The sequence below is a fragment of the Simochromis diagramma genome, unplaced genomic scaffold (assembly GCF_900408965.1).
Source record: "Simochromis diagramma unplaced genomic scaffold, fSimDia1.1 OVJJ01000583.1, whole genome shotgun sequence".
In the NCBI taxonomy this organism is placed as follows: Eukaryota; Metazoa; Chordata; class Actinopteri; order Cichliformes; family Cichlidae; genus Simochromis; species Simochromis diagramma.
In genome coordinates this window covers 1,237,307-1,252,658 of record NW_024387285.1, presented here as the reverse complement: position 1 = coordinate 1,252,658, position 15,352 = coordinate 1,237,307, and the positions used below count along the sequence as shown (strand labels likewise).

The 15,352-nt window shown below is 39.9% G+C and overlaps 1 protein-coding gene across 1 annotated transcript in view; it reads left to right on the top strand.

Moving 5' to 3' along the window:
* The first annotated feature begins 1,462 nt into the window (after positions 1-1,462).
* ppil2 (peptidylprolyl isomerase (cyclophilin)-like 2) overlaps positions 1,463-15,352 on the top strand; it is a 38,715-nt gene continuing 24,825 nt past the window's right edge. Inside the window, exons 1-13 of the mRNA XM_040003525.1 lie at positions 1,463-1,626; positions 1,811-1,860; positions 2,356-2,401; positions 3,673-3,735; positions 4,472-4,523; positions 5,639-5,690; positions 6,073-6,164; positions 6,564-6,653; positions 6,742-6,817; positions 6,920-7,080; positions 10,987-11,062; positions 11,796-11,902; positions 15,185-15,274. Of these exons, the coding sequence (XP_039859459.1) occupies positions 1,595-1,626; positions 1,811-1,860; positions 2,356-2,401; positions 3,673-3,735; positions 4,472-4,523; positions 5,639-5,690; positions 6,073-6,164; positions 6,564-6,653; positions 6,742-6,817; positions 6,920-7,080; positions 10,987-11,062; positions 11,796-11,902; positions 15,185-15,274 (987 nt within the window). The 5' untranslated portion in view covers positions 1,463-1,594. The remainder of the gene's footprint in view (positions 1,627-1,810; positions 1,861-2,355; positions 2,402-3,672; positions 3,736-4,471; positions 4,524-5,638; positions 5,691-6,072; positions 6,165-6,563; positions 6,654-6,741; positions 6,818-6,919; positions 7,081-10,986; positions 11,063-11,795; positions 11,903-15,184; positions 15,275-15,352) is intronic.

Here is a 15,352-nt window from a genome sequence, read left to right as displayed (position 1 = left end):
CCTGTATTGTCTTGTTATGTTTGTACACTGAGAAATAATGTCAGAAATAAGAGATGCAGCTACACAGATTGGAAGAGGAAAAAGAAGATGAAGACAAATACGTGTCCAAAGCTCCGACAGGACGGTTCTGGACGATTCAACAGATTTGTAATGAAGAAAATTGATCATTTTACATAAGTGAGCCTGTAGTTTGCGAAAACGCAGCCAGTTTGGTAAGTTCAGTGATGTGAAGGATTCCACTAAGAAGAACACAAAATAGTGGATCAAACTCGAGCAGACCCGTGAGGAACGAATAATATGCTTTCCAAAAGTATACAGGGTAAGCGCAGGTTTTACACGCTGTTTTTTCTGGAAACAGACCGTCGGACAAATTAGGCAGCTGAAGGAAAGTTTGTGTTTTTTATGTAAACATAAACTCTTCAGTTAGAAATTGTCTGAGGATCTTGTGGATAAATCAGTTTTAAATCTGGCGTGGAGGGCACCTTATATGTCACTTTATAAAGCTGAAAACGTGTCTGATCCGTGCTTTGTAGATAGTGTTACTGTGCCAAGTGTGTAAATGCACACATAACTTTTGTTTGGCTCCAGGTTAAGATCATTTGACGTTTGACTCTATCTTCCTTGAATCAATCTACTGGCAGACAGTTACAGTGTGCATGGACGCAGGCAGCGGAAGTTAGTAACAACTTGTCAGCCTATTAAAAATATTGATTAAAATATTTTGTTTTTGTGACCCTGTCTGTTTGGTTTATGGCAGCTTGAATACACTCAAATCGATGATGATGATGATGATAATATAATATAATATAATAATAATAATAATAATACATAATATATAATAATATATAATTTATTTATAGGTGCCTTTAAGACCCTCAGGGTCACCTTACAATAACACAAGAACAATAGCAGCAATAAAATATAATAAACATGGCAAAATAAAATGTAGACATAAGGTAAAAAAAAAAAAAAAGCAGTAAAAAATTGATTGGTGTTTTTATCATGTATGACTATGATTTATCACATAAAAATTATGATCAACCTGTTTTGTGTGCTTTGCAGTCCCCAAAGGTAAAATAGATGAACTGCAGGCTCACAGAATGAATGAGAAAACAGTTTTTCAACTGTGACATAAAAAGACATAAAACACAAAATTGTTGATTTAAAAAATACAGTATGATACAGTATGTCTACAGTATGAATTTGGAACTCCAAATTAGGCTGTGGTTGTCACTCTTTCATTTTATTTCAATGATGGTAAAACAAACAAACAAACACTGTTTTTACATATTTCATAAAAATCCTACAATGTATCTCTACAGAGAGTCACAATACTCTATTTCTGACCGAACTACATGATTGTGTATAGCTCCTTATTTAATTGTTTCAATTCAATGCTTAAAATGTTTTTACCGCACTGTCGATAGGGGGCAGCAGAGTGCAGCTGTTACATACAGTGTACAGTTAATCACGACGACGACAAAGAACGTAAACAGGAAGATAGGAAAGGCACACAGTGGTTATTGCGTGTTATTGTCTTAATATTTTATTTTGTGACTGAGGATATTTCTTCAGACCTGCAAAACCAGTCAAAATGGGGAAGCGACAGCACCAGAAAGACAAAATGTAAGCGTGAGCATCAAACAGCTCTGAAACGGGCTTGTTTGGCCACCGTTAGCACTTAAGAAGCTAGTAGCAAGCTAACCCACATTAGCGTATTGAGTGTTGCGTTACTAACAGTTTAAAGTGTTATCATTAAAGTTGTATCGTTGCCTTTGTTGTCTCACCTGTGTTTTGTGTAACCCTTCAGGTACATCACATGTACAGAGTACACGAACTTTTATGGAGGAAAACGAGCAGGTGAGCTGATTTTCAGACTAACTGGTTAAAACCAGCGTCTGTGGAGACACTGTTCATGTTATTTATTTATTGTTGTCTTTGATATAAGTTTATGCAAGTTTTTGCAGCGTGCTTTCAGACTAGCCCACTAAGCTTTAACACAGGCATGTTCAGAAGGGTTTCGCCTTTAAGGAAATTCAATTTTATGCTGTTTGCTGTTTTGGGGGCTTTAGTTTGTTTAGCTGCTTGAAATCATGTTTCTGAATTAATATATATATTTTTTAAATCATTGAGTCATATTTAATTGCACGGATTACAATATCTATAGTTAGTCGTTATAAGTAATGTTATAATTGTTAAGTTTGGCTAAAGTACTGTAAATGAACCAGAGCCTCTGAAGGTAAAAAGTGCTGAGGGCTGCTGTACTTGATCGGGGGTTTGTCAGTGGTTTTTAGTCCTTAAAAATGAAACTGATTTTTGCTTGTCTTACATTCTCTTTGTGTATTTACTTTCCAGAAATCCCACAAGCAAACTTCAGACGGCTTCCCTTCGACCACTGCAGGTAACAGGAGACTCGTTTATTATGAGAAGAGGCACCTTAGAAAGCGACAAAAGAGTAAAGTGATAGAGGAAAAGATAAGGGTGGTGGTGAAGCCTGCTGTGATGTGTTTAAAGTGTTATAGTTTGGAGATGGTGGCACTGACAAAAAGAGAGGAGGCAAAGCTGAAGATGCTAGACTGTTTTAACTGGGGGTGAGCAGGATTTGACAGGATTAGAAATGAACACATCAGGTTAAGTGATTTGGAGACAAAGGTAGAGAGGCAAGGCTGAGATGGAGATGATTTTAAAGGAGCTGTCAGGGAGAAGGAAAAGAGGAAGACCGTAGAGATGTTTTCTGGATGTAGTGAAGAAGGGCATGCATGTGTGACAGAGCAGGATGATAGACAGAGGGTAAGATGGAGTCAGATGATCATTGTGGAGACCCCTAAAGGGAGCAGCCGAAAGAAGAACATGATGATGATGACGAAGAAGAAGAGGCACTTTAGAAAAAAAATTGCTGGCCAACCCATTTCTAGATTTCTGCAAATTATAAAGAGCATCTTATAATATTAAAAGAAGGATTTTTTATTATGCAGTTGTTTGGTCCACTTGGGAACAAATTGTTCTCTTAGTACTGGCAGGTGACTTATTAGGAAGGGAAGGAAAATTGAACTAATTTTTAAACCCCATGTATAGAATCAAATCCTGCTATGTTCAGAAACTGCTTTTTCTTGTTTGTTTGTTTTTAAGGTACGTCATACGTCCCATCAGTTCATGCTGACAGAGTATGACCAGGTCCCCTGACAAACATCTGGTTGGGCAGTTTTTAGCTCTTGTTCCCCAAGTTGCAGCTGGAAATGTTTAAACTCAAACTCCGTTCTCCATCCCAACATTTGCACGAGTCACTTATTTCTTTACCTTATTTGATTTGTAATTTTTTCCCCATTGTACTGTTTAGATTTTTATTTATCGTTACATAATTTTATTTTTATTCACTATTGTTATATTGGTGGATATTGTACTTTACAGCATATTTTATCTAACCTTACTTTTTAAACATTTTTAAGTTAATTGAATTTTTCCTAATTTAATTTGAATTCCTTATGCTAGGAATGTTTTTCCGTATGTTATTTGCTTTGCTTTGTTAACTCTTGTTATGTCTTTTTATTGGTTTGTTGTCATCTGTGAATAATTTTGAGCTGTACTGATCTGCCTGAAAGATGCTATACAGACGAACTTTGGTTAATTGATGAGCTGAAGTGAGTTTGACACTTGTGCTGTGACATATTTCAGCTTGTCCCTTCAGCCATTTGAGTATCCTGTCTGCACTGAGGAGGGAGTCGTCTTCGACCTGCTGTGAGTAAATGATGTCTGATGCCTTTAAGTGTTCACATAACACCCTCAGTAGCCAGGCAGGTCTTGGAAGAAGATATTGGAAGAAGCTCTGAGTGTGTACTGTGCGGCAACATTAATGGACAGTTTTCAGTGTATTTAACCCCGGCTGGATTAGAACATATGCTGAACACATAACCTCCTCCTGTATGTTCAGAGTTTTGGTTTAAAATCATCCAGTAGTGATTCTTTTCCTGATGACATGCTCTAAGCATGATAAATTATATAGTCTATGCTGAAAGAATAGATATTATATATGCAGTTTCATCGGCTATATCTTATTTCTGCCACTTGATGAAGCTGTACAGAAAAGTTGCAGAAGTGCAAACTTTAAGCGTCGCGTTTCAGTCATTAAGTTGTTGCAGTAAAAATATGTTTTTATGTTTGGTCCTGATTTGCTTCCAACTCTGTTTCTGGGTTTTATCAAGCCAGCTAACACAAAGGAAGCTTGGATATGTCACACTTGCCTTAATTCTGTTAAATAAAACCAAACAAATATCAGTTTTGTTTCAGTTTTGGCTTTTAAAGGTGATTTTTCCTTTTCTTTTTTTTTTGATGATTTATCTGGTGTGTGACTTGACATCTCACTTGGCATAAATAATTTCGCACAACATGATGTATCTCTTACATATTTTTGCATCTCCTTTCTTGCTTTTAGCATAACCTAAAAAATTATTTACTGTGTACTTCCTGTTTTTAGGAGCATTGTTCCGTGGATTAAGAAGTATGGTACAAACCCGATCTCTGGAGAGGTGAGGAGACAACGATTCCTTCATGATCTAACTGCTCCATAAGCTGCTCTCATTTACAGAAATTGTGGTTTTAATCATCCAACGCAAAAAGAAATAAACACAATTTTCTATAAAAACATGACCTTAAATATTAGCCGACCAAGCCGATTATAAAAGCTGAAGGTGGAATTCAATAGCTTAGGGTCGGGTTAGCTTGACCTTGAGCTGTTTATAAATTTTAAATTCAGGAGAATATCAAGTTTTTACCGTGACCCTGCATGTCAAACATGTTATTTACTGCTAGCGGTCACTGTCTTACAATGATAAGAATAATATTTAGGGTAAGGCTGTGTATAACATGTTACTATCATCTTTATAAGCAGTTCAGCTCCTCTTTCATATTCAAGCTTTTATTATAAGTAAGAGAAAGTGCTGCTCACAAATACAGTGTTAATGCCAGACATCTTGTTTAAAGTTAATGAGTATACTTATCAGTCATGAATATATACAGCACATCTTGATGCATTCTCAATCATCCAGGAAAGTAAATCTCCAAAAGTTGATTCTGTTCATCAGGATGCAGCGTTTTCAGTGGGAGAAACGTTTCGTCACTCATCCAGGTGACGTCTTCAGTCTCAGCTGACTGCAGGTTTCAACCTTATAAACAGTACATTTGCATAATGACTGAAACCAGAACACTGAAGGAACAATGGGCTGGGAGGTCAGTTCCTTGATCATTAATATGCAAATTCTCATGGCCGTTGATCAACAACCACTGAACAAAGCCCACTGATCAATGGCCATGAGTACCGTTCACAGAGAGTTGGGGAATGGCTGCAATCACAGCATTGTAAGATGGCAAAAGATGTACCCTTAGGCCCCCTCCTCGATTCAGAGTCTTTCCCTTTTCACATAGAAGAAGTCACTTGGATGACTGATGATACGTTTCTCCCACTGAAAACGCTACGTCCTGATGAACAGAATCAACTTTGGGGATTTACTTACCTGGATGATTGAGCATGCATCATGAAGCACATCTCTACAATTTCCTCCATGTCACAGCTGGAAACTGATCTCTGTAAGATGATCCATTTGTGGTTGTACTTGTAGCGCAAATTTGTTCTTTTCCTCCACAGAAACTGGAAGCAAAGTCCCTCATCAAACTTAACTTAGCCAAGAACAATGATGGTAAATATGCTTACGCTTTGATGCACCTGAGGCACAACAAGTTGCATGTAGAAGAAATTTAATGCTGTCATTAGCCCAGTTTGCCAGGTCATAGTCACTGAAATCCTGCAGGCTTTAGTTTTCTTTTAAATCCACACTTTTCTTACTGCTTTGGTTTGTGTGAGGGGAACCTTAAAAAAGAAAGCTTGACTTAAAAGGGGTTGGAGGAATAAAAATCCAAAAAAGCAAGTGAGGGGAGAAGATGTGATATAATTCAGCAGAGGATTGCATGAGGTACTCGTTGACTTCTCGAGTGGATTCAGCCCCTGGCAGCAGATTGGACTCTGCTGCTCAGCCTGCTGCTCTCTCACTTTTTTTTTTTCTTTGCTTCGTTTTGTTCCAGGAAAGTATCACTGCCCTGTTCTGTACAACGTCTTCACAAATAATTCTCACATTGTTGCCAACAAGGTCACCGGGAATGTGTTTTCTTATGAGGTCAGTGAACTCGTGCTCTTGCTGCATTGATCCTCACGATGATGCTTTTCAGACAGAAATCGATGTCTAAAATTACGCACATGGAGAAAGAGATGATATTGATTTTGGTCTTGGCGTGATACAGTGCAGATGCTCAGCCCACATGGTCTCACAAGATGCTGCCTTACATCACACAGAATTAGCTGTGTGCAAAAAAATCTCTCTCCAAACAAAAAACAGTGTTGTTCTGTTTATTTTTACAGATGAATTCCACAAAGTGTTGTTCATTCAGTTGTAGTGATACTAAGCTTGTGTTAAACTTAAAGGAAACACATATAATTTAATTTTACCTGCTGCCCACGTTTGTTTTCCTTGTGACCAACAGAGGCTTTTCTTTCTAATATTTCTGTTTTCATGCAGGCAGTTGAGCAGTTAAACATTAAGACCAAAAGTTTTAAAGATCTGCTCACAGATGAACCCTTCACAAGAAAAGATATTATAACTCTTCAGGTGAGACGTTGTTTCACGATTTTTATCCACCTACACAATGAAAGAGTACTTTTATTTGAGGAACAGAGACGTTGTTTTCTCTTCTTAGGACCCCACAAACCTGGATAAGTTCAACGTCTCCAACTTTTTCCATGTCAAGAACGACCTGAAAGTGTTGGACCCAGGTGAGCTATCAGTATTTTTCTGGTGATGGGTAATTCTCGCATTATATAAATGTGCTATGGTAAAATCATCCATTTTCTCTTGCTCTTTCTGGCATGTTTCAGATGAGGAAAAGGCTAAGCAGGACCCAGCATACCATCTGAGGACCACCAATCTGGAGACGAGGGAGACTTTAGCGGAGCTTTATAAAGAATACAAAGGGGATGAACTTCTGGCTTCCACCATGAAGGAGCCGCAGGCCAAGAAGACGGACAAATTAAATGCTGTAAGAAAACCATCCTCACTATGATCCTTAAAGCCACTTTATAGCTCCTGGTTTCATCATTGCAAGGCTCCATGCGCAGCAATGCCTTTGTGACCATAGAATAGAATAGAATAGAAGAGCCCTTTATTGTCATTCTACATGTACAACGAAATGATGGGTGCTCCATAACAACTGTGCAGGAGTTAAATATAAATAATAAGACAACAGAATAAATAACAGACAGGAGAAAATACAAACTAGAGAAAGGCAAACACTGGAGGCCAAAGTGTTTGGAAGCAGTGCAAAGGACTTGGTCTGAGTATAGAGTCCGTGTGTGAGTGGCCTGAGTGATGGGGGCTATTCAGACCATGGCTCAGATTGGTGAGGTGGTGGGTACAAGGTGTCACCTATGTTGGCTCTAGTTTTCCTGAGACAGGAGGATCTGACGATGGTCTCGGGGCAGCAGAGGGCAGCCAGTGATGTTGGGGGCGGTGTTAATTACTCTCTGTCAGCCTTCCTGTTCTCAGTCGTGACCCCTGCGTACCAAACACCCAGGTAGGAGGAGCACACGCTCTCTAATGAGGAGCAGTAGAAGGCCAGCAGCAGCTTCTGGTCCAGGTTCTTCTTCCTCAGGACACGAGGAAGTGCAGCTGCTGCTGGGCCTTCTTTACCAGGGCGATGGTGTTGTGGGTCCTGGTGAGATCAGTGGACATGTGGGTGCCCAGAAACCTGAAGGTGGAGTCAGATTCCAACCCTTCAAGATGGGTGAAGGGTGTTACTGCCATCTCTTTTATAAATGCCGACACACTAATTTATCTGCAGTATTTAATACCAGTTAATATATTGGTCAGTCTCTAATTCAACGCCTTCACCTTTTGGGTGGACTTAGACATCTCATCTGCTGCTGTTATCTGCAGCTGTCTGTGTCCACAGTAGAGTTTAATCGCTAACTTAAGGTGATGTAGAGTCAAATGCCTGAAAAACCAAGTTGCTAGAAGTGACTTTAGTTAATAAGATTAGATAATATATTTGGACAGCAGTCTCATAGTAAGAGGGTCTTGGGTTGTTGGATGTTCTCTCTTTGCTTACATAGGTTTTCTCAGAAACTCTGGTTTCTCCCACCTTTGGAAAAACTCACTGCTGATTTTAAACCTTTGAGCTTCTCATCTTGCTGCGTTTGGTTACTTGATTAGTAAACACCATCTTATTTGCTATGAGCAATGAATTAGTCTTATAGGGATCTTTGGCCAATATGATGGCGAATCACAAAGACTCATAAATGGTTATTAAGAATATAAATAATAATTTAAAAACTGTCCAGGCTCGGGTGTCCAAGCTTCTAAGCTGCTGAAGGAAAAGTCCCAACATTTAGACCAGGTGATGGAAACTGAGCCACGTGCAGAAGTATTTAGACAAGGAAGCACTTTTCCTCCGTTTTGCCGACACGGCACCACACTGGATTTGAAATGAAGCCGACAGGATGTGACCTGAACCTGTTTCACTAAACTGTTACATTATTTTATGTCATATTTCTTTACTTTTGGACAAGCTCACAACTAGTAATGAAGCTGACAGTTAATCAAATGTCATTGCTGAGAACTAATTTAACATAATTTAGGAGATTTTTCAGTTATTTAGTCACGTCACTGCAGCAGGTTTAAGAGAGCCTTCTGAACCAGGTGAAGATGTGCTAGTTTGACTTTGTCCACAGGAGGGAGCCAAATATTAGAAAATATATTCACAGTATTGTGGATGAGAAAACAAAAACAAACACCAGATAAAGCCCAGCTGTATCCAGGAACAGAAACAACAAAGAATAACATATATTTACTGTAATCTAAGGGAGATTGATGGATAATATTTTGCATGTAAAATATTGTTGATAAAAAATAACATCAGTGTCAGAACCAGAGAGAGTAAAATGTGGAGCATGTTTATATCCATTTGAAAACTCAACATATACATAATGTAACCTTCCTCCAGGCCTGCTCTCAGTCATCATACCTCTGGGGAACACTCGCACACACAGACCGATGTGTAACAAAGGAGGTCACTGGCGGTGACGTTACCGCCGTGACTGTGCCCTTGAATTACTGGAAGGATGACGGCTGATTCAATTTGAGCCGCAGCTACACCTTCTTTCTTATCAGCTCTCCTTTGATGCTGCGCCGTGCCTCATTTTTACAGCACAGCTCATCCTTGGTCGCTCTCTGTGTCGAGTTCATAGTGACGCTTTGACAGCATCTGAGAGAAGAGGGAATATAGGTCAGACAGAGCGTGCAAGGTGAAGTCTGCACTTTCATGCGCCTTCACAAGAACTGGAGCAGAAGAATGCTAAGCGGGGACTGAAGAACAGACTTTTAGCTTTTGAAATCCATTTTCACTTCTCTGCTTTAATCTTCAGAGTTGTTATTCTTTCACTTGAATAACTCTAGCCGCCTTATCACATGTTTCTGGTATTGTTAGGTGTATATTACGATCCAACAATCGCTTTCTACTATAATTTAAGCTCAGATAACTTCTCTGGTGCTCCGTAATTATATCGTGATAGAAATCTTTCTGTTCTCGGCTCTTAATCGTGCGGAGCCTGGAAAAGCTCACACGCCCTTTAGAGCAAACGAGGGGGCCATTCGAGAATGAAGCTGGAAAGATATGACGAGTGGAGAAGACGCTTCCTCAACTGGTGGATGAACCTTCAGGCCTTTTTAATGAGGAAATATCTGCCCTGGCTGCCTCTGAGCTCCAGGGATTATTTCACAGTAGAGAAAAATGTACAGTAATGAGAGAAAGTGATGAGTTTTTTTTAAGTATGTAATAATTACATTGTAAAATTTTACATATTTTCCCTGCATCTAGAATAATACAAAGACCCTAAAGCAGCACAGAAGCTTGAGATCCACTGGCTTTTTTTTTTTTCATACCTGTGCCCCTCCCTTGGGACTTAAAGCAGGTCATCCTGAATCAGTAGGTCAGTGGTTCATTCCCCAGCTCCTCCAGCCTGCATATCCAAGTGTCCTGGGGGAAAATACTGAACCCCAGATTATTCTGCCACCATTGATGTGACTGCTAAAAGGCTGTTCTTGCACATTTGTTGCACCTCTGATGTTCTATATAATTCTCAACAGGTGCCAGCTTCAGTCCTGTCAGATTATACCAGTTTATGTTTATATGAGAATAGTGCAAATACTGCATAGTACAGGTGACATGGCAGCAGCCTCATGTGTCCTGCCTCCTGCTAGCTCTGCTCAGGTGACTTAAAAACAAAGAAAAGTAGTAGTTTTTCCTGGTGTGTGCTACGTGTTTTGGATATCACGACTTTAATCAAGAGTTGTGCAAAGTTTATGTGTAAGAATGATTTATGAGTGTGTCCAGTGGTCAATAAGACTAGAAAAGTTATTTAATGCTGTTACAACCTTGCTCAACAGAATCATAGTCTAGGAGTACGATTCTTGCTTGGGGTGCGAGACGTCCCGGTTTCATATCCCGGACGAGCCCCCGGTTATGTTTGCGAAACGGCTCAAAAGCTGCAACATAAATATGGAGAGTAACACCAGAATTTCAACTAGAAGAGGTTTTATTTTCAACTATGTAACAAGTTAGCTAAAATAGCTGGTGCCACAAAGACGAAGACTAGTGTGGCTACATGAAAGCCTGCCTCGGGTATGCCTTTATCCACACCTGACTAGATGTGGTCAATTAGCAACAGCTGAACACTCTTGCACTGCCACTGCAAAGAGATTAGGGGCTGCAGAGGGGCGTAACAAGTGCCACATGATAAAGATGCTAACAACACCCCCAGAATTTAGCATTAAGTAAACCTCTTGTCTTAATCACATTTATATTCAGCATCCTTTTGAGCTCTATTGACATATGACAGATCGGCATGACTTTTTAAACTTTTATCTTGTTCGTTTTTTTCCCCCTCAGGCTCATTACTCCACAGGAAGAGTTTCTGCCTCGTTCACATCCACGGCTATGACTCCTGCCACAACACACGAAGCAGGCAAGTGAACACATCACACACACAAAGCCTCCACAGAGTCCCCGTAAAAACAAATGTTTGGCTCATCTTCAACCTGCATTCATTCAGGGACGACTGGCTGCCCATGTGTGCTCTTTTTATTTATTTATTTATTTTAAAAAGGAAAGTGCAGCTTCACGCTCACACGGTTTAAATGCAGCTGCAAGTGGGAGCTGCTTATTTCGACTGTCGTTTTCTTCTCCTGTCAGCCGCTGAGCTGCTTCATGAAAGAGATTTGCTGTTATGCAACTGTATAGTAGGTTCAGCACACTTCAGAAAAGGAGGACAATGTTTGGATTTAGTGACCTAGTTCAAGTTTCTGAGAAGGGATGAAATGGCTTGAAATATATTTATACAGAGCTCTTTATTTAGCGAAATACAAGAAGGGATTTGTATTTATTTTTTTAAACCAGTGTTTCTAGTGAAAAGCTAAACGCTGATGTTTAAAAACGGCTTTTTGATCTGGAGATTGTCAACAGGAGAAAAACACTCAGGCATAAATCTACATAACAGCTTTCCCTGCAGACGCATGCAGGCTCTTTAAAGGTCAGAGATCTCACCTGTGCCAACATCAAGCTGAGACTCACAAAACAATCAATGAACTCTTAAGATTGTTTTTCAGAATAACTGTTCCCGCTTGACGTGCCAGCTATAAATGTGAAATATTTTCATCATATGCACGTCAACTAAATTTATATTTAAACGTGTTTTACAGACGCTATTGCAGACGACACTGTGCGTTACCAGTATGTGAAGAAAAAGGGATACGTACGCCTGCATACAAACAAGGGAGACCTGAATCTTGAGTTGCACTGTGATAAGGTAAGAACGCTCGTATTTACGCATGAACAGTAGGAATAATTTGGATGGTAATTGCTAATCGATAAGGTGGAAATAATTATAATAATCTGTGTTATACAATGAATAGGTCTCAGCCGTTTAGCGTCGTACTTTTATTTTGAAAAGACAAGAAACTGAGGAGAAAGTGTGCAATTCAGCAGGTTTTACTGTTAGTATAGTAACAGTCCGCATTGATGTTTTCTTATGATCATTGCAGGACAGAACTAGAAAATAAAAGCTCATTAAAATTTGTAGGGTAAGTCGGGGGTTTCAGTTCTTAGCAGTTAGCACAGGAAGGACTGTGGGGAAAATAAAAATATATAACTTTTTGTTTTTGCGGTGCCAGCTTGGTCTCTGCAGGCATTGAGATTTTGTGAGTTGTTTTTATCTCTGTATAAAATCTGGACGTAGCTCTCAGGTGGGAGAAATGAAGCAAATGCAGAAGTGCCGTAAGCACAAGAACAAATGGGTGAGTGAGATGTGGGCGTAAGAAGGTGGGACTGGACATGTTTTCACTTCTTAGCTGTCAGAAAAGTTTCATATAATAAGGTGTGTAGCGTATGCACACACGTCAAGTTTGCAGTTTTTGTCGAACATGTTCCAAAGAAACGAACATTTTTTTTGACAGTTATTAAGAGACTAACCAGGAATCAAAGTTTAAGCTTTCAGCTTCTTGTCATAACATTTCAAAAACCACCGGCTTAAATGGAGGCTGGCCATAAACAGATGTTCATTGAGACAATGAACCAAACCACTGCATTGGGCTACATGAAAACAATGTGGAACCTGAAAGGAGCAGATGGCTTCACTTGGATATTAGCAATCCTAACTGCCAAAACGAATAGTTTTACAAGTGCAGCCTGTGAGGCTCTGATTCAGGTGACAGGGTGATTTCATTCTCCGCTGTGAGGTTTTCAAATGAAGTTTTTCCTGGTGCATGTGTTTAAATAAATAGCTTTTAGGATGACTCACCTGAAACTGTGAAAATAGACAGTGTCCCCACCTCACACTTTGCCAAACTTATGTCTTGGCAAAGTGTTCACCCTTCTAAGCTTAGAGGCGGGGGGCTCCTGAGAGCCAGCGTGAACTCCAGGAACATATTTCTTCCCTGGTAACCGAGCGCCTCGTGCGTCTGGTTTTCATTGGCTTCTGAGCTGTCGAATCAGAATAATGAAGGGAAAGTTGCAGCAGTTAGACAAACCTGCCCTCTGTGCCCCACATCCTCCTCCACCCCGCCTTCCTCCCCAGTGGTTTCCTCGCAAGATCGCAGCTCTATTCGTAGCCTGCTGTTTATGAATTAATAAGAGCTGCTTCACTGTCACATTCAGTCACACAGACCCAGATCCCACCTCCATGTAAGGTTTGCTCACTCAGCCTGCCCAACCCTCGCTGTCCGCAAGGGGGTGGATTTTTGTAATTGTCCGACGGAGCCTGCGCTTCAGTCGCCCATGATATCAAAGCTTTATTATATTCAAAAACACCTTTGAAAATGTAAAGTCAGATATTTTTGTCTTTGAGTGTGGGTTTAAAGTTAAACAAGACGCACAAACAATGATGACTATTTATTCTAGTGAAGTGGATTATGTGGGACCTATAAAATCTCAGCTGCAGACAAGTAAATGTCTGCAGCTAAAATGTAAATGAATTGAGTAATTTTAATGGATTTATGCTCCTCCGCTCTTTCACATTACTGCCTGATTGCATGGCAGCGTGAGCGAGTCTGTAAACATGTGTGAATCAGGACATTTTCTACTTTTCCTTCTTGTCTGCGTCACCAAATGTTTCCATGCTGACACCAGCTGATTGTTGACAATTTTAGGTACCTAGGCATGTTTCTAAATTGAATTGCATTTTAGAGACTCGCAAAGTAACGCAAAAGCATGCACGCTAAATTAACCATTATTACAGAGCAGCAACAGCGAGAGGGAGAGGACTTGCAGACGTGTCTCTGACGCAGGAGACTGGTTAATAATCAAAGTTAAAGCACTGGGGGAAGAAGGAGGCTTTTATATTGATTTGTTATGTATTTATTCATAGAGGTGGTAGTAATCTGTTGAACCAGACAGCTTGTCCTTAGACAACTATTTTAAGACGTCCTTTTCAATTCCAAAAATCAGTTTTATATCCAAAAATATAGAAATAAATTACTTTGTGTGTGTGTGTGTGTGTGCTTAGTGGTTTAAAACAATAAGCCTCTTTGTACCAGAGTGCTTGGAAAATCTGGGATTTATGTTAGAGGGAAAAGGAGCCAGAGAGTTGATCACCCCCAGCAAAATCAAGATGTATGTGGAAATAAGACCAGCAGAGAGCTGTTAAAATAAAGAGGTTTAACCGGAGTATTTTATAAATCTGGGGAAACCACCAACCGTTGTTGCCGGGCCCGGGGGTGTGTGTGTTTCTCTCGCACGAACACTCAGAGAGGTGTTCCTCCAGGCTGTTGACATTAATAACGGTAGACCTGACCGGCGTCATAGTCAAAGCCACGCCTTCTGCTCGGGGCTGTGTCGCCGCCTCGTTTCACAGACTACCAGTCAGTCAAAATTAGCGCCTGACGCTTGGTGTTTTGCAATGATTTACAAGACGTCTAAAAGTTTCATAACCCAGGAAGCACCTTCAATGAACCATTTTATTTTTCAACATTTAAATCGCTCTGTTGTAGATGTGAACTAAGCCCGCCTTCTCGCTACGAGCCCTACTTCATGACAGACTTATGGGTACAACAAACATTTTGTAGCAGGTCAGGCAGAGCTGAAAATGTGCCACTCAGTTTGTTTATGTGAATGTAAAACTTCACGCTGACAGTAACTGCTGCATGAAAGCTGAAATACAGCCAGTTCAGTGTTTTCTAAAGCTCCAATAAGAGAAGTCAAATATTCACATGGAGGATGGAGTGAAAGTACACTTAGCTCCATAAGTACTTTTTTTTTTTTTTTTTACCATGCATAAAAACGGCTGCAGTTCCTGAACAGGAAGAGCAATATTTTTGTTAAACACGTCAAAATAAAGCTGAACTTCAGAACAAACATTGTGTCGTTGTCCAAAAGTACTATCATGAACTTGAAAAATCTAACAGGTTATGCAATTATGTATATGTGTGGGAAAGAAAACATGTATATTGGTATATGACACTAGTTTGACACAGTGGGCACTTTTTGACTGTTCGTGCTGGCACTTATCAAATGAGTGGCGATAAAATGAAAAGTATTGATCTTGCAGTGAAGAAGAAAATCACAAAGCTAAGCACCTGCGTTATTTTTCCTCAAGGTTCCCAAAGCGGGCGAGAATTTCGTCCGTCTGTGCAAAAAGGGCTACTACGATGGAACGATCTTCCACAGGTCCATCCGGAATTTCATGGTAAGGAAATAATACCTGCTTAAAACACCTTCCTGCTTTTACCTTCCTCCACTAAAGCCACCAATTAATGCGTGTCTG